The sequence below is a fragment of the Panicum virgatum genome, chromosome 6N (genome assembly GCF_016808335.1).
Source record: "Panicum virgatum strain AP13 chromosome 6N, P.virgatum_v5, whole genome shotgun sequence".
Classification (NCBI taxonomy): domain Eukaryota; kingdom Viridiplantae; phylum Streptophyta; class Magnoliopsida; order Poales; family Poaceae; genus Panicum; species Panicum virgatum.
In genome coordinates, this window is record NC_053150.1 from 1,848,904 (window position 1) to 1,868,423 (window position 19,520).

At 45.6% G+C, this 19,520-nt stretch overlaps 2 protein-coding genes across 4 annotated transcripts; one reads left to right on the forward strand and one right to left on the reverse strand.

The window, feature by feature from the left end:
• Window positions 1-5,501: 5,501 nt before the first annotated feature.
• LOC120680273 (fructokinase-2) lies at window positions 5,502-9,254 on the forward strand. The gene is made up of 4 exons (XM_039961894.1): window positions 5,502-5,898; window positions 7,980-8,525; window positions 8,664-8,780; window positions 8,872-9,254. The coding sequence occupies exons 1-4, from the start codon at window positions 5,692-5,694 to the stop codon at window positions 9,001-9,003; spliced, it is 1,002 nt and encodes a 333-aa protein (XP_039817828.1). The 5' UTR covers window positions 5,502-5,691; the 3' UTR covers window positions 9,004-9,254.
• A 752-nt stretch (window positions 9,255-10,006) lies between these two features.
• Window positions 10,007-19,350, reverse strand: LOC120680272 (squamous cell carcinoma antigen recognized by T-cells 3-like). Of its 3 annotated transcripts, none has more exons than XM_039961892.1 (16): window positions 19,019-19,311; window positions 18,542-18,675; window positions 18,359-18,416; window positions 17,774-18,262; window positions 17,003-17,137; window positions 16,787-16,912; window positions 16,275-16,319; window positions 16,024-16,113; window positions 15,801-15,940; window positions 15,594-15,717; window positions 15,288-15,362; window positions 14,363-14,764; window positions 14,196-14,288; window positions 13,301-13,457; window positions 10,457-10,688; window positions 10,007-10,325 (listed from the first exon to the last, which is right to left on the reverse strand). In XM_039961892.1, exons 1-15 carry the CDS (start codon window positions 19,247-19,249, stop codon window positions 10,462-10,464), a joined length of 2,526 nt encoding a protein of 841 aa, XP_039817826.1. In that variant the 5' UTR covers window positions 19,250-19,311; the 3' UTR covers window positions 10,007-10,325; window positions 10,457-10,461. The 3 variants fall into 3 exon arrangements, with proteins under 3 accessions (XP_039817826.1, XP_039817825.1, XP_039817827.1); XM_039961893.1 differs by having other exon boundaries at window positions 10,031-10,337; window positions 19,019-19,349; XM_039961891.1 differs by having other exon boundaries at window positions 10,009-10,688; window positions 19,019-19,350.
• Between the last annotated feature and the right edge of the window lie 170 nt (window positions 19,351-19,520).

Here is a 19,520-nt window from a genome sequence, read left to right on the forward strand (position 1 = left end):
TTCGCAACTGGAGAAATGACTGCGGCGCCAAATCAACAGCCCCCACAGATCATAGCAGCGGCAGCACCGGTCCGTGATGTACAAGCAGCACTTGAAGCAACACCCTACCTTGGTCCAGTACACGCTCCGGGAGCCGGGTACAGACTTGAATGGGAGCACGGCCCAGCAGCGGCAGGGACTGATATGCTTCCCGTGGTGATCATTTTAGTGGCCATTATTATGGCTCTGATTGGGTACATCTTGAACTAGCAGAGATGTTGTGCTCGGTTGCTTTTGCTGAAGACGACTTGCGTTTGAAGAATGTAGGGAGTAATATAAGCAGAGTAGCATGTAGTTGTAGACCACCTTGGTTTGTGTTAGTGTTCGGTGGTATTTCCTGCCAGCTATGTAAGACTGGAAGGTAGTAACAATATTAGAAAAGATGTTAGCAAGTATGATGCAAGTGTTAGAGTTAGTAGTATCAGCAGCCTTTGTACTGGTACCTTCTAGTGCCAGATGGTAATGTAAACCAGTTGATTCATGCAAAACCTTATGGTTTCTATCATGAGCAGCTTCAGCTTAATTTGTCTGCGGAAAAATTTCTATTATTTTTTTCCCAAGAGTTGGATGTACCAGTTCGCCTTCATACCTCCGCCATATTAGCATAGTAAAATAACCAAACGACGCAACCGAGATCACAGAGAGCCATTTCAAACACAAATAACTTGACCATGTAGTTATAAGGCAAATACATATGAACAAAAAAAAGGTAAACCAAGCGGGCAGACCAACTGCTTTGTGACTTTCAGAGCTATGTGGAAGCATATCAAGGTAGATGAAAAAAAAAATGGCGCACAGGCTGTTGAAAAATAATCAAATATTAGTACTAAGCAAGCCAAGTTCCAAATGCCGGTGCGGAATAGAGTATTTGTATCACAGTATTGCTCCAAGATTGCAGACAGTGATTAAAAATCAAACTTTTCATACAAATACAGTCATAAAATACATAACACAAATAAGTTGCAAATTACATTGCCGCAACAGAGATATCCAACACATTTGGGACAACTAAATAGTTGCAAACCCGAACAATGTACATCATATGTACAAACACTGATCAGTTCCAGCCTGACTTGTGTTTTGCAACTGAGAGAATCAAAAACCAAAATGAGCATCACCAAGTACTTTTACTCTAGAAAAAGGATTCATTCACTTAACCAGGCAATGCATCACTGACTCGGGAGGAGGGGGGGCTGCAACATTGCCTTCCATACCAAGCATGTCAAATAATAGAGAGTGCCAGAGACTTGGAATCTTTTCCTGCATGGCAACCAAGGGGAAAATAAAAGGCCCAAAAACGTGGTGGTAATGCAAAAATGGACCATATTAATGCAAAAAAGAACTTGCGCCTGGGTTTTGTCCACTGGATTGAAACGTACCTTATTGAGTGGTTCCTAAAAATTGAACTCCATTAAAATAGCGAGCATAATGTAACATAACAAAGGCAGATTGATCTCTAAAGGAAAAAAATGTCAAGGGCAAAACAGCATTAGAGATTGAATATAATGATGGCTGCACATAAAAGGTCTTCACATAAGGAAAAACCATCAGTAAAACATGGGATAAAATGGTTGCACACACCGCGCGTCATCAAAAGAACCTAGTAGGGGGTACTGCAATTTTCATTTATCGATTGGCTTCCAATACCATCCTTCAAAAAAATATTCCAAGCAACTGCGGAATTGTAGCGAAAATGGCCTCTCATACCATATTTCAATATAATGTTTTGGTGATTGATATAAACAACACAACACTTGGATTAATATGATTGTTAAGATGATCATTCTCAGGCTTTTAGGTTCAAGTGATGACAAAGAGAAGATAGCGTAACTAGGCCCGAAGGGCCGCACCTACGGTGGTTCCGCTTGAAGAGACCGTGAAGAAATCCAAGTCGAAAAGATCAAAACGCAGACAATTTGCTATCACCGGTTAAACCGATGATGAGCAAATTGCACTCATCGGTGCAATGAACACAGAAGTTGCGAGCTAGGGTTTGGCACCGGATTAACCGGCGTTGGATGTTTTACACTCACCAGTGTAATGGACTTGGAGGCCGAAGAAGCAGCAGGAGTTTTACAGGCACCGGTTAAACCGGCGATCAAGGCAAAGTGAACGTCGGTGTAGTTGTCCAGAGAGTTGGTTTTCGGGAACTCTGGGACAGTAACAAGCACCGGTTAAACCGGCGATGAAGATACATTCACCGGTTGATTACGTCGGTTGATTAAGGTAGCCATTGAAGTATAACAGCTAGTTGGAAAAAGGTGCTCACCGATTAAACCGGTGATGACACAAAGTGGATCATCGGTTTAACCGGTGATAGCGCTTTTTGTCAGCCACTTTTCCAACGGTTCTTTTGGGGTGTGTGGGCTATATATACCCCCAAGGCCGGTTGCTGCATAAGGTTGGACGGCAGAAAAGTTGAAGGAAGTGTTGCCCAAGCAAACTAACATCTCCAACCATCGTAGCAAAGCTTAGTGTCATATCTAGCTTGTGAGAAGCTTTGAGAGTGTGCTTTGTGCACTTGTATAGGGATTAGTTCTTGCGAGAGCTCCCTTGAGCAAAGTCTTGCTGCGGCAAGCAACCGTGTACTCGTCATGTGACCCTCCGACTTGGTGTGGAGCGGCAACGACACTTTGTGCGGGGAAGGAGACCCCTCTTGGTGAGAAGCTCCGATAGTGAAGACGGTGCCGTTGGTGACACTTCGAGAGAGACGGTGGCGGTGGCCTTGTCTTGGTGAATTGGTGCCACTTAGTCTTTGCTTGCCGGAAGCCTTGGTGGCGAACGCAAGACGGTGATCAAGCGAAGAGACTCGGCATCACACTTCTTCTTGTTGGACAAGTGGCCGTGGACGTAGGGAGGGACTTGGTGTCCTAACCGAACCACGTTAAATCGTGTGTCTTGGTGTCTTCACGGGAGTTTGCATATTCTCTCCCTTACCTCTTTACTTACCATATTACGTTTCCGCATTTACTCTATCTTGCGTGCCTTTACTTTCCTAGTTAGTTTGATTAGGATTGGCTATAGGTTGCAAGTCTTTTAGGGGTAAGTAGAGAGTAGCATAGATAAACCTTAGTCATAACTAGCATGTGTAGGACGTGTTAGGTTTATCTCATGCAAATAGATTGAGCCCTAGGATAGAAAGCGATTAGCGACCCTATTCACCCCCTCCCCCTCTAGGGTCGGACACTCCAGTGATCCTTACAGGAACGCATCATGCAGAAGCTTGTGAATCAACTTATGTGCCTCTAACCGATTGACATCGTACAAAGGGTCCAGAACATAAAGCTCAGCCCCATGCATGTTAAACATATAGGAACACCACACATTGTCAACAAGTACATGTACTATTATCTGCAGAAAACATAGAAAAGGTACACCTAAGACTTCAAGTTTGGTGACTCAATTGTTGGTACCATAAGTAAACCTAAATGAAACGCGCAAACAACACTCACCATCTGGCATCTTGGAACACAGTAGTGATGTGGCTCGACCCTTACTAATAATTTCAGCTCGGACTTTCTGCGCGGCTTCAAGCACGTGTCCATATATGTAGCAGCACCAATTATATCTGTCAAGCGACCCGGGGTTCTTCGGAGCACCCCAAAAATCAAGATTCACCTGATCGTGCTTCACACATGGTGCTAAAAGATGGCAGATAACAAATACAACAAAAGCTACTTTGAAGCCATCTATCTCTTGGCTTGAAGACTTGTCATCAAGAGGCTTTTCTAGAACATACTCAATTCTCTTTATACTCCGTGGCTCTGAGCCAGCTAAACCGATGCTAGAACGCAGCAAATCTAGTTGTTCATCAGTAACTGACGTTGATGACACATCAATTTCACCATTAGGGATCCCGAGAACAATACCAACATCATCCTCGTGGATATAAATCCGCCTAGATGGGCAAAAAACCAAACAACTCTCCTCACTGTCCAGTTTACTAAGCAGCCACGCAGAAAGCTTGAGATTCAACTTGCTAATGCAAGGAATTTCCAGAATCCCCCCAAATCCAGAGTCCCGGATAATTTGCTTTTTGAATTCACTAAACTTAGAGACAACTGAGAAAACTGACTTTGGGGAGCACCAGCTGGTGATGTTAGATGCAAACGAAGCTTCATCACCACTGGAATAGGAGGACGACGGAGTGACGGAACCACCCCCGCGAGCCCTTCCCGCTGGAGCCGAAGATGAGGGTCCAACGATGCGCCTAGGGTTGGATGGGAACTAAGGAACCCACTTCTCATCCCTCACGATCACCATCCTCCAACTTGAGCGGACACAACGAACAGGCCAAAGAACACTGAGGAAATGAACATAACAGCCACCAGCTTACCAAAAAGAAAAAACGTGAAAAAGCCGAAGTCATGTACTAAACAGTACCAGTGTACGGCAATATACTGTTTTCCAATGGCGCCACCACATCCGATGAAAATATTCCATCCGGTACAAGAAAGTACTACTTAACCGACATCTTGTACCCGGTGGTAACTACCGTCTCACCACCTTCCAATTGAATTATCGAGACTAATAAAAAATGAAAAAAGGAAAAAACGATGGCCACATGCTCCCGGCGAAGCCACGACCACACATTACCACCCCACCAACCTGAGAACCTATAAAATAAGAAGTCATAAGTGGGGCGCGGTGTTGGCCCACGAGAACTTTATGTCAATCCATCTGTACCCGCGCCAGGCAAAGAGCAGATATACGGAGTGAAAAAAAAATCAATACATGTGAATACATCCACAAAAGACAAAGTTTCACAAATCTCGGTACACAATCAGCGTCCACTATAGAACGGACCGCAGTGGTGCGGTACAAAATGGTTTATTCGCTCCAGCTGCCTTGGAAAGGAAAATGGACGATGGCTGCGAAACGCGTGCGTGGTTTTCAGTTGCGCATTGCTTCTGTTCTGCAGATGAATCTACGCTAGAAACCCAACTCAGCTGAAGCAGCAGCAGCAGCACACGTCATGTTTCTAGCTGTGCACGGTGCACGCGCGCCTCTAGCTAGTCTTAAGCCGCAAGAACAGCCGGCCGTGTAAAAAATCTGGATGGATTAAAAACAAGGGATAAAATCCTCTTCCACTCCGGTAATTATTACATTACTCGGATCCAGCGAATAATTACTGGTCCGGGATAGGGTAGGATCGCAACTCCTCGCGGAGGCCGATCAAGATCCACCACCACCGACAGGTGGCCCCACATCGCCGGGAAATTATCCGTTCAGCTCCAGCCTCTGCCACAACGAATCCAATCCAATCATCCAACGAGCGGATCCCAGCCCACTGCCGAGCGGGTCCACGGCCGGACACGCCCCACGCGTCAGCCACCGCGCCGTGCACCTCCATTGTTATCCGACGCGGAGGCTGAGACCCAGGCGGGTAAGGTAAACCTGATCCACCGCGCGCGGGGTTTACGGGGGTTAATCGGATCGGATAATCACGCACGGTTAATAATCCTAATCCTAATCCCTCTCGCAAGCCAAGGGCCAAGGCCAGGCTCCTCTCCCCTCTATAAAACCCAGGCAGAGGCAGAGGCAGACGGCCTTGCTTGCTTGCTTGATTGATTGCTTTCCGTGTAGCCGAAGAAGAATCAATCCACCGTCGCGTTCGCTTCCGTCCGCTCGCCTCAGGAGAAGAACCAATCAATGGCGCCCCTCGGAGACGGATCAGCTTCCGGCGCGTCGCCCAACCTGGTGGTGTCGTTCGGCGAGATGCTCATCGACTTCGTGCCCGACGTGGCGGGCCTCTCGCTCGCCGAGTCGGGCGGCTTCGTCAAGGCCCCCGGCGGCGCGCCCGCCAACGTCGCCTGCGCCATCTCCAAGCTCGGCGGCTCCTCCGCCTTCCTCGGCAAGGTAACGCGCCATATCCATCCATCACACTTCATCAGCTCGCGCCCGCTTGCTGGAATTGTCTCGCCTCGCGCGCATTCTGCCGGATCGTGATTGCTCTGCTTCTAGCTAGGGGCAGTTACTAGTCGTTGCACGGTTCCGTATGAATCCCGCCGGCGGGCCGGCCGGCCTCGTGCCGGCCCGCGCCTAGATCCGGCGCCACCGGGGGGACGGTTGGTGGGCAGCTTGGGTGATCTGGCGGCGGATCTGGTGGGTGGGCGATCTCGCGATCCGCGCGGCGGGGTCGCCGGGGGGTGCGGATCTGCTCGAGCCCCCGCCGGGCATCGCGCCGCCGGATCCGGCGAGATCTGGCGGCGATCGCCGGGCGTTGACCCGGCGCGCTGCGACTGTTGTTGCATTGCGCTACTCCCGCGGATGACATGATGATGGATGATGGGATGCCACTTTGAAGCGCGCGATTTTTTTTATTTCTGGGCGACGCTATTTTTGGGTAGGAAAATCTTTGCGTGCGTGTCCTCGCATCATTCGACGGACGGAGGCTACTGTTGGAGGACAAACGAGGTGTTTGTTCTTGTCGCCGCGTGACCTCACCTGACCCCGCGCATCTTGCTATTTCCGCCGCCGAGCTCTACTTTACTTTACTGATGATGCCTTCTTTCAAAAAAAGAAAAAAAAACTTTACTGATGATGCATAGCTGCTGCTGTATCTTATTCGAATTCCTGGCGCAGTATTAGATGCATAGCATGCGTTTGGTCCTCTTAGAGAAAAATATTAGACGCCTACGGCCTACCAATTTGATGCTAATTTGTTTTATTTACTAGGCGTAGTATTGCTTGTTTGTTTATATTCATATTTATGCTAACAAATTGCAAAAGCCAAAAGGTAATCTAGCGGTAGGATTTTAGGCGGCCGCAGGTGGGGTCCAGCACGTGGTAGCCGTGCGGTTATAGTTGGCCATTTGGCCCGATGCCCATGGGGCTCGTGACCCAGCCCAATTTAGCCCGACCCGGGCCTAATTATTATTGGGCTCCGGGTGGCACGGGCCCGATACTCGGGCCGTGCCTGGGCCTCACTGCCGGCCCGTGGACGCGTTCAGACACGGCCCGATGGGTAGCATGATCAGCCCGTTTAAATACTATGTCTCCCATTATCAAACCCTATTTAGACATTTTCGGACCGCCGGACTACCGGGCCAAACGGGCTGGCCCGGCCCGATTAAATCATTTTCAGGCCGTGCCTGGGCCGGCAATTCAGCCCATGAACAGACACGGTACGGCCCATTAATAATTTCGTGTCTAATCGGGCCGTGACTAAACGGGCCATGCCTAATCGGGCCCGTGCCGGGCCGGGCCGCCCGTTTGACCACCTATACGTGCGGCGCGGAAAGTGGTTTTGCCTCACGGAGCTATAGCTGTGTTTGGCGCCCTTTGGGGTCACGCGTGGGCCGTACGTACACACACTCTGCGCGCGCTGCTGCCGGCCCGGCCTGCCCACTCGTGCCTGCTCACTACTGTACACGCACGGGGGCACTGTTGCACATGCATTTTCGTTATTGACCTCTGGGTTTAGGAGGTGTCATTGTGGGTCCCGCCCGGTTAAGTCATTCTGTGCCAGTGGGACCCGGCTGACTCGGATCTGACACCGGCTCGTCCGTTACTGCCAGTTGGGGTCGCCTTGCCTTGCCATCGATGGATCGGACCGGATCGATCGGATCCTCCAAGAACCCAAAGTTGCAATTGTTTAAGCACAGCAAATACCATGTTCTCCTTCGTTTCATCATTTATTAATTAATGTTTCAAGCTCAAGCGTTAGTGCGTTACTACCTGTGTGCGTACATCTGCCAGATATGGACAAGTCCTCTGCAATTAAGACTAAGAAGCTCCTCCTAATTGGTCAATGAAAAAAATAAACATTTGATTAACACCGCCAGCAACTTGATGAACTTGTTGCACAGGATAGTAATGCGGTAAAAATGTGTCGTGCTGCTGCTGAAATGTTGACTACTCATCTGACATTTGTTGATTTGTGCTCTGTCTCGAGCTGCATGCATGCATTCGCTGATCGATCCTACTGCCCCTTGCAGTTCGGCGACGACGAGTTCGGGCACATGCTGGTGAACATCCTGAAGCAGAACGGCGTCAACGCGGAGGGCTGCCTCTTCGACCAGCACGCGCGCACCGCCCTGGCCTTCGTCACCCTCAAGAAGAACGGCGAGCGCGAGTTCATGTTCTACCGCAACCCCAGCGCCGACATGCTGCTCACCGAGGCCGAGCTCAACCTCGACCTCATCCGCCGCGCCAAGATCTTCCACTACGGCTCCATCTCGCTCATCTCCGAGCCCTGCCGCGGCGCCCACCTCGCCGCCATGCGCGCCGCCAAGGCCGCCGGCATCCTCTGCTCCTACGACCCCAACGTGCGCCTCCCGCTCTGGCCCTCGGAGGAGGCCGCCAGGGCCGGCATCCTCAGCATCTGGAAGGAGGCCGACTTCATCAAGGTCAGCGACGACGAGGTCGCCTTCCTCACCCAGGGCGACGCCACCGACGAGAAGAACGTGCTCTCGCTCTGGTTCGACGGGCTCAAGCTCCTCATCGTCACCGACGGCGACAAGGGGTGCAGATACTTCACCAAGGTCCGCCGCCCTCGTTTATTTACTTACTACTTCTCGTATTATTTATTACTTATTATTATTTGCGAGGCGAGGCGATTCCTGGATGAACCGACGGCTGGTGATCGGCTGCTAACTGACAAGTTGCTCGATCACGTGCAGGATTTCAAGGGCAGCGTGCCCGGCTACAAGGTGAACACCATCGACACCACCGGCGCCGGTGACGCCTTCGTCGGCTCCCTGCTCGTCAACGTCGCCAAGGACGACTCCATCTTCCACGTATGATGATCTCTCATTAATCCAAGCAGCAAATTTTTTATAATAGCATCTATCTCTGTATAACTAAGTGCCGTTGGTGCCCATTGTTCAGAACGAGGAGAAGCTCCGCGAGGCGCTCAAGTTCTCCAACGCCTGCGGCGCCATCTGCACCACCCAGAAGGGCGCCATCCCGGCGCTGCCCACCGTCGCCGCCGCGCAGGAGCTCATCGCCAAGGGCAACTAGACGCCGCCGCTGCGGCCACCACCGCGCCGCCTTGGTCGCCCCTCGACGTCGTCATCCTTTGAATTCGTATTATTAGGAGGTTGTTAGCTGCTCTTCTTAATTATTAGATGGCTGGTGGTGTGTTCTCGTGCGGGTTAATTTAGCTCAGTGTGGTGTGCGGTGTGAGAGATGAACATGGTTTTCGCCCGGGGCATTAATAAAAGTTGGCATGCGTGGTGGATTTTTTTAGCAATTGATCTGAATTGGTGTCATGTGATTGGGAAGGCCGCTGTAATTCAGCCATCGTTGAAATTTACTTTTGTCTGAATTTCAAATCAACGATTTTCCGGTGGAAATTTGTTTCTGTGTGGTTCCATTCCAAAATTATTTTCATATTATTAGTAGCATCTTTATTCACGATTCACCAGAAGTCAGCAGCATCTTAAAACGTGCATTGTTTCATTTCATAGCCTACCCTAAACTTTTTTAAATCTATTTTCGAAAATTCAATTGACGTCCTTCAACTATTTTATTTTTACCACGTTAATTTCCCGTTCTCTTCTTCAATCATTGGGTTGCCCTTTGTCTAGCAACCTGTTTCGGCTCAATCATTACTAATAAGCAGGCGAGAGCTGAAAAGAATATGCTTAACAATAAGTAATAGAGATTTTGGTTAAAATTTACTCTCCAACAGCCTCTTAAATTGGATATCTTAGTATAAATTGGATATCTTAGTATAGACCTTCTCTATTGCGAATCTCGCTAGCCAAAGGAGAGCGAGAATGGTTCTTTAGACTACGGAATGATATGAAAAAAAAACTATTTGAGAGTACAATAATATTACAAACATTTTTTTTACTCAAATAACTCTAAATGATGATCTAAAGAGTACATAGATCGACTTGAATGCGTCTTCTTGCTAGATTTTAGAAAAGCTCTTGAAGATGCTCTAAATAATTTAAGTTTGCACGTTCTGCCAAAAGATTTCCTAGCAGTAAGTAAACAGTAGTCAAAACATTGTACAGAAACAGTAAGAACAAAACAGTAATATCATAAGATCATTGTTTTTGCTTTACATGGCCAGGGCTTTTCTGCTCCGCAACGTCACATACATCATTCCCTGCAAACGACTAGTTTCTACATGGCGTATAACCTCCCTCGGTTAACAGAATTATCCATTGCTCCTGGCCAATGATTCTGAATTCAAGATGCTATTATCCTTCATTTGGTTCAAGAAAAATTGTGGATCCCTAGCTGAAAGTGGTAGAGGTCCATCTAAAAAGAGCATGAGTCCACTGGAGTATAAACAGAACAAGCTGGATGGGACACGGAGGTCCAAGCACCTGCACACATAGCTATGAGTTGACTCAGATCCAAAAGAAAATCAGCAACACACAGTGGTGGATATTACAAGGTAGCTGTAGCATTCAGGTGAACATGTTCTGTAAAGATGCTAAGGAACTAATCTGCCTACCAAGATCACTTCTTAAGCAACAGATTTCTGAACTCCTCGTTTGATTTCAACTCTCCTGGGCCAACATCTGGCTTCTCATCCTTGCTAGTCCACCCAAGAGGTTTAACCACAGACCGAGGTGCAAAATGGGTGTTCTTCCCTGTGATTTTCACATCACCTTTGGGTACTTCCTTGTCTGGTCTATTGGATCCGGGTGCTTTTGCACCATCATCACCACTCTGAGGCAAGTTATCTGAAGAAAAGAAAATATTTTCAAAATTCAGATAGGTCACAATCTGAAGCTACATAGATGTACCTCATAACATCAGTGCCATGACTCATGATTAATACACAAAAGTGATGCTCTCTAGCTCCAATTTCAGTCTTATACAATGCACATAAGATTCACCACTCTACTAAAAAAATATGTATATTGTTTAATCTTGAAACTCTGGGGCCTTGGGAAGAAGGAGAAGACGCAGATGACATGTGGCTAAAGATGGCAACATGTGTTCGGAAGGTGGCCTCAGAGGTGTTTGGCGTGAGTAGGGGAGGCAAACAGGAGGGGAAAGACACCTGGTGGTGGAACGACGAGGTGCAAAGGGCTATTAAGGAGAAGAAGGAGTGTTTCAAGCGCCTCTACCTTGACAAGAGTGCAGCCAACATCGAGGGCTATAAATTAGCGAAGAGGGTTGCAAAGCGAGCTGTGAGTGTAGCAAAGGGTAAGGCATATGATGACCTGTATCAGCGGCTAGGCACGAAAGAAGGGGAGAAGGACATTTATAGGATGGCTAGGATCCGCGAGCGGAAGACAAGGGACATCAACCAAATCAAATGCATTAAGGATGGGACAGATCGACTGCTAGTGAAGGATGAGGAGATTATGGATAGATGGAGAGAGTACTTTGACAAGTTGTTTAATGAGGAGAGTGAGAGCCCTACCCTTGACTTAGATGACTCTTTTGACGATACAAACAGACGTTTTGTGAGGAGAATTCAGGAGGTAGAGATCGGGGAGGCTTTGAAGAGTGAAGAGAGGTAAAGCGATGGGCCCTGATGGTATTCCCATTGAGGTGTGGAGATGCCTAGGAGATAGAGCAATAGTATGGTTAACTAAGCTTTTTAATCTCATTTTTCAGTCAAACAAGATGCCGGAAGAATGGAGGAGAAGTATATTAGTACCTATCTTCAAAAACAAGGGCGATGTTCAAAGTTGTACTAACTACCGTGAGATTAAGCTGATGAGCCATACGATGAAGCTTTGGGAGAGAGTTATCGAGCATCGCCTAAGAAGAGTGACAAGTGTGACCCAAAACCAATTTGGGTTCATGCCTGGAAGGTCAACCATGGAGGCGATTTTCTTAATACGACAATTGATGGAGAGATATAGGAAGCAGAAGAAGGACTTGCACATGGTCTTCATTGACATTGAGAAGGCATATGACAAAGTACCGAGACATGTCATGCGGTGGGCTTTGGAGAAGCACAAAGTCCCAACTAAGTACATTACCCTCATTAAGGATATGTACAAGGATGCGACGACGTTTGTCCGGACATGTGATGGCAACACCACTGACTTTCCTATTAACATAGACCTACACCAGGGGTCAGCATTGAGCCCTTATTTATTTGCTTTAGTGATGGATGAGGTCACAAGGGATATACAAGGTGAGATCCCTTGGTATATGCTCTTTGCTGATGATGTGGTGCTAGTTGACGAGAGTAGGGCAGGGGTTAATAGGAAGTTAGAGCTGTGGAGACGCACGTTAGAGTCGAAAGGGTTCAGACTTAGTAGGACCAAGACCGAGTACATGATGTGCGATTTCAGCGCGACTAGGCATGAGGGGTGAGACGTTAGTCTAGATGGGCAAGTGGTGGTGTAGAAGGATACTTTTCGGTATTTAGGATCGGTGCTACAAAAGGATGGCGACATTGATGAAGATGTTAGGCATAGAATTTCAGCTGGCTGGTTGAAATGGCGGCAAGCTTCTGGCATCCTTTGTGACAAGAGGGTGCCACAAAAGCTAAAAGGCAAATTCTATAGGACAGCAATTCGTCTGGCGATGTTATACGGTGCTGAATGTTGGCCTACAAAAAGGCGACATGTGCAGCAACTGAGGGTAGCAAAGATGCGGATGTTGCGGTGGTTTTGCGGGCACACAAGGAGGGATAGAGTCCGGAACGAAGTTATTCGGGATAGGGTCGGGGTGGCACCAATTGAGGAGAAACTTACTCAACATCGGCTGAGATGGTTTGGACATGTCCAACGAAGGCCCCCTGAGGCGCCGGTGCGTATTGGGGTTCTTGAGCGGGTCGATAATATAAAGAGGGGTAGAGGTAGACCTAAACTGACGTGGGATGAGTTGGTTAAGAGAGACCTTAAGGATTGGAATATCTCTAAAGAGATAGCTTTGGATAGGAGCGCTTGGAGACTAGCTATCAATGTGCCTGAACCTTGAACTTATTTCTTTCGGGTTTCATCTCTAGCCTACCCCAACTTGCTTGGGAAAAAAAACTATGTTGTTGTTGTTGTTGTTGTTTAATCTTGAAACTTTGTGATTTTTTCACAAAGTGCGAGTTTTTCAAAACTTCAGCATATATTTTATGGAGTAGCCTCCAAGATTCCACCACGGTTCTTCCACCCAGCATCTTACAAACTATATTTTAGTGCAAAGCGGCAAAAGATCAGGTGTTCCATTTATTAACAAGCGGGTGCAAGCCTCAACTGTCCAGGTGCAATATGCAGCTCTGAAATTCTTGCCCCTTATTGGTGTGTAAAAGTAGTTATTTTCTTTAGGTTGATCCATAATTCTAAAATAGGACAAAAGTCAAAACTAAATGTCTTCAACTGGTCAAAGAACGTACCATGGCCTTTGGAGGAAGGACCTGCCTCACGGCTCTTCTTACCCTTGCTTGGATCTGACCGAGCGATACTCACTTTCTTTCCCAGCAACTTCTGCTTGTTTTTCTTAAGGGCTGCCTCAAGATGCTTGTTGTCTGAAAAGTCCACATAGGCCAATCCCTGCAAAAAAAATATAAAGAAAAACAAATCAACGAAAAATGTAATCCAAATTCTCTAGCAACCATCATAAAACACAAAGACTAAGATTCTCCACACTTAAAAATAATACCAATTTGAATAACACTGAAAGCAATAGGATGATAGAACTGATGCAGCACTTTAGATTGCACAAGCACTGCGCCTGAGGACTATTTGGAAAAAAAAAAGACATTTCTTCCTAACACTCAATTGGGAAATAAGTGCAAAAATGGTGAAAACATAAAGGTCCACTAGAGTCACTAGTTTCATTGAACACACATACACACAAAACTCATGCTGCACATCATATCAAGGCACTACTAGAGCACGTAGTGTGTTTCTTAGTAAGCCACAGCCCCATGCCTTACCCATCATTGGCAGGAAAGGGGCTCTACCTGGGTCTGGGTGGCTCGTCAGAAGATCTGGTTGGTCCTTGGGCAGGTTGGACAACTTAGTAGTGGAGAATTATGAAACTGGAGAAGGATGGAAGCAGTTTTCGGGCAGAGTGGAAGAATATTAAAAATGCACTTGGAGATGTCATGCATGCCTCTTCAAACTAACATTGTAGTTTCAGCCTATGAAATACAAACTACAAGAACACCTAGTGAACTAATCCGGGGAAGCATAATCTAGGCTTGTTTTATACTGTAAAGATGATCTGTATAGAATTCAAGAAACAAACAATACATTACACTGTAGGATTCCCACAGCAACACATACCCTTGATTTTTTGGTGAATTTGTCCCTCAGCAATCTTATTGCTGTGACGCCACCGATGTCAGAGAAGAACCGTCGCAGGTCATCCTCATTTGCCTATAGAGAGAGGGTAACAATTTATTTTATTGAATTTCAGGAGCTAAGTGGATAAAAAATGGAACATGACATACCTTCAAGTCTATATTTGAGACAAATATTGTGCACTTGTCATTGTAGAAGGATGGCTTTGGTTCATTTGAACCTATATTCCCTGTTCGGCTGTCAGTGTCCACATTCATTTCTGTAGATGCCTCAACCTTCTCCCTGGTGACATCTCCAACTTCTACAGCAGTGATAGCAGCACTATGTCTACTTTGTGTCTTTGACCCTTGGTCATCTGATGATTTGGCACTTTTTGGTGGATTCTCTTTCCTTTTCTTAGCAGGAGGCTGCTGCTTATTGGTCATCTTACTTGCTTTTCTTTTCTGATAGGAATCATCTGCATTAGGATTATCATTGAGCACAGAGTAAGCCTCGTCTTTAGCCTCCTCTTGAGACCTGAACATCATAAACTCCTTTAGCCGAGGTGTGACCTGGTTAAATAGGAGAATAAGTTCAAAATAATAGTTAACATGATAAGTTGGTAACCCATGCTATCACCAAACTCATACAGTTTAGATAGAAATACTGTAATCAGTTGAATAGATATCACGCATCATTTCTAATACCTTAACTCCTGAAAAATTTAATAACACGAAAGGGGGTCAACATCTGATGATTATACAGAGGATTTCATCACATGAAAATATGATGTCAAAAGCTTTCATGAGTTATCAATTTTATGTAGAAAGAAACAAGGAATGCCCAGAAACTTATGGTGTTCTCATGGTTATTAATGTATAATTGGCATGGCATATATTATGACTTTCTCTTTTCGATGGAGTTCACCAAAAGAAGTTATTCATCTGGATATGAGTATATGAACAATTGAAGGAGCATTCACTCACATAAACAGGTCGATAATGCACAATCGGAAAAAGAGGTAATTCCTTATTCACATTCAGCAGAAAGCCAAATGAACAGATGAGACATAAAAACATTCAGACAGCAGCATACCTTTTTTACAGCAAGGTCATAATCATCCAAGGTGCCATTCTCCTCTTCAAATCTTATCCATGCATGACATATATCCTAATAAGTTTCAGATCATAATGTTGAAAATTAAATCATCAGTATTCATGAGATTTGTCATGTCAAAGCACCAACAATGATGATATTTTACAAAAAAAACTGAGGTAACTAACTAATTAAGCTACTATTTAAGAGCGGTTCATACGTAGCAACAAGAGTATATCAGCAAGTTTTCAGGCCATGAAAGCAGGAAGAAAGAGATGTTCTAATGCTTGTTTGAGAAGAGCTTACCTCTGATCCAGATCCAGCAAATCTTTTGCTATAACAGCGCTTATAAAGTGATCGTGCCTCATGTATATTTCCCATTTCCATCTCCATTGAAATGTACTGCTGCCATACTTCCAAAACAGACCCGCTGGAAGAATAATTACAGATTTAAGGACGGCAGATAGCCAGGAAAACAACAATTTATTTATTTGCACAGAGCAAAAATTATACCTTTTTTTTATAGTGTTTTCCCAAACTCCACGAGCTGCAGCAAGATCTTTGCCAAGATTACGCTCTAATTTGGCCCAATACGCATTCAAGTGCAGTAATTCCTTGGTTCCCAGTTGAGGTGAGAGAAATTCTGCAGCATCCTGATATTATATGCCACTATTAATTATAGCAAAATTAAATTAAGAAAATGCACGTGAATGGCGACGTGACAGAGGCAATGTACCATGATTGTCTTCCTAATCAGCTGGAAATCCAACCCATCTGAAATCCTCCGCCTTAGACTATGAACTCGAGTAAGATAAACATTGAGATACTGCAGAGGTTTAGCCATCCAATCAAAAAATAAATGAGAATCCACATCCCACCAGAACAGTTAACACGCAACGGACACTGATCAGAAGAAACTCTTAAAAATGAATGCTCTGGTTTTTATCTTGAAAGTAACAAAAATAAAACAACACGATTCATTCTCACCTCTTGTATGGTTGGAAAAGAGCACTGTACTGCCCGTTCAAACACCTGAAATGTACAGGCACATATATATCATTAGCTCACAATATACATAAAATAAATAGATGAAGCTGAATAACAATCTTCCAAAACTACTAAAATAGTAAGGAAAACAGAAAAAATAAACTGCAGTGAAAACATTAGACATTCAGTTTTGTCACAATGTACTCTGCTGGATGATTGCCAGGATGCTTTAGGACATTTAGCAGCTATTAGATAATCTTATGATAAGAGAATCATATCATTGTATCAATGACTATATGCTATCTGGCAACTTTATAACGGGGCTACCATTACATAACAGCAGTAGACATCTACAGCTACCTAAAAAACTATACAGAATTATAATCAGTTTAGCTTTTGAACAATGGTGCCAGAACTAACTGTGTCATCTATTTCACACACATATAAGATCTAAAGAATCTAATATGCAAAATCTCCAACTACGTGTCAACAGAGAAAACTAAGAAACTTACATGACGTAGCTCTTCTTCAGAAGAATGAATTCGCTCCAAAGATAGCAAATAATGGACCCATAGCTCAGCAACCCATGTACAGTTTCTTGTGGCTCTGTAATAAACACTTCTGAGTACAGAAGGCACCTGCAGAGAAAAGCATCTCTTGATATTACAAAGATAGAATATCATCATGATTGAATCTACATGTATTGCCAAAGAAGTTTCTATAAGAACCTTCAAGCTTCTATCCAGGTAGCTTGTATATCCTATCCATAGATCACTTGACACAGGAAGCTCTGAAACAGCTCGCTCGTAAAGAACTTGAACACGAGCAGGGTCACCAGAAGACTCTTCAAATTTGAGGTATTTCTGTTTCATCCACAGTTGAGTTATATTGAGTTTGCCAAGAACAAGAATGTTGTTAGTTAAAGGTAATTAATATGGTGAAATGGCACCCTTTTGTTAGTAAAGAAAAAGAGTAAGCACCACATAAACATAAGCTTGGGAAGACTGAAAGGTGGCAAACAACCTATGAACTCACGTTATGACATAAAGAATATGAGGGGAAAATTTTGGTTTCCAAATACGATATTCCTTTAAAAATACTAATTGAGCAGGGCCATGGACAAAACTGCTGAGAGGACAGAATTGATGAACAAAATGTTTTTTTTTCCCAGCAAGGTCATCAAATGGAACTGTAATTCTATAACTTTCAGTAGTTAAGCAACCCCCCCCCCCCCCCACACACACACACACAAAAAACTGTGTAAAAAAGGAGAAATTCAAATAAAGAGATTTGTTCAACAAATATGTAAATTTTCACCACAAACTTGAAACAGGAGTGCTACTCAGAGTCACAGACAAACCTGAACTGAAAAAATATCCTAAAAGGTGACATGATAATAGGAGGGCATCCCAATTCTCAAGTAAATGGTAGCAGCTTACAGGATGAATTTAACAAGATTAAGTTAATAACTGTAAGATCATAAATTGTGTTTAGCATACCAGAAACTCCTGCAGTTTATCAGCTTCAGATGCGCCTGCATTGCTTAGTTGATCCTCGTATTGTTTCCTTTCATTGTACATATCATTGGCCTTTTTGTATGCAGATGTGACATTTGAGGGGACACCATCAAAAGTGGACCCTGGGTCATTTGCATTCGCTTGCTCTGCTTCCCAGCTCTTATACTCAACAAGTGTAGATTCCATCTCAGCTAAAGGAACAGATAACTGGCGGTGGAATAGCGTGCGTATACGTTGAACTTGCTTTGCCTTTTCCTCATCATTGCCATCACTGATGGTGATCAAGATCGCCATCTCATATTCTCTATAAGCGGCCCACAGTTTGCTGCCTTCAGTAACATGCAGCCCCCCAGCAGTGATAGCACGCTCAAACAAATCTCTCATTTTGGAGAGGCCTGCGGGTGTACACTGGGACACTGATGGATCATGCTCTTCAACATAGTCAAGGTAATCCCTCCATAACTTAATGGACTGCAGTGGAATTATCACCACAAAAAGTTAGCACTCCACAACCCACATGCTCAAGCTCGATAGTTTAAACACAAAATGATACGAATAACAAAGTACCAGGTATTCTTGCACCCCACGCTCGTAGAGCTTTTCAACATCCCGAAAAGATTCCTCACTGTGACATAACAACCAAGACAGACAGACAAAACAACAGAATGAAATTCATTTTCCGACAAATCTGAAGTGCAGACTGCCACATGCCCACATGACATGAATAATTCAGGAGAAAACATCACAAACCTTGTGCTCAATGAGATCTCATCCTTCGCCCACTCCAGCCACATCTTCGGGGTAAGAGGATAGTACTTGTTCATCTCTTCCCTCGCCGCACGAAGCTTCTCGATGTTGCCTGACTTCCTCAAGCACTGAATATACTGCAAGCAACAGATGTACAACATTCACAAGCAGCCCACCCAACTAAGGTAAAGTAAGAACAGCTACACGAGGAAGCATCCCCACTTACTCCACAACTAAGCTAATAATAAAAGCAGTGAAAAAGAATTCACAGTCCATTTCTGCATTGCAACTGACACGCACCTAAATTGACAGCCTAATGGCAGAACTAGCCTAACAAATGGGATCGGATGCGTAAGAGCACTTACAAATTCCAACCTAGTAGCGTAGCTACCATCAGATGCCCGAGCCAACAAGTGACTAAACCCACTCAAAACCCTAGCGCGCCATGGCAGCGGAGGGGAAGGGGAGCGCGAAGGATACCTGCACGTGGGTCTCGTAGTCGAGTGGCTGCTCCTGGAGGGCCTGCTCTAGGGCCTGGATGCGGAGCTCGTCGGCGCCGGCCGCCCCCTCGTCGTCGGAGTCCGACGAGTCCGAGTCGGATTCCGAGGGCGCGGCGGCGTCGCGCATCTCCGCGTCGTCCCCGCCTCCACCAGCTGGCGCGGGCGCCGCCGCCGCCGTGGCCTCCTCCGGCATCTCCTCTTCCGTCGCCATGTCTCCCCCCGCGTGGGCAGCTGGGTGTGCAAGCTCGGGTGGAGAGAGGTCGATTCGTTTCCCGGTTTGCCCCTTGCGCTGCTGATTGCAGGCAATGAAAATTCGCAGGGAAAAAAAAATTCAGATTGTGTTTTGTCCCGAAAGCACCTTGTGCTTCTTGGAATTTGTTACCGCCAGTTTATTTGGAATTGCTAATTGAAAAGGCGATTTAGGGTGCTATAGAAGAATTACATGACAGAGTGATGGTCAATGCTTTTGGAAAAAGATATTT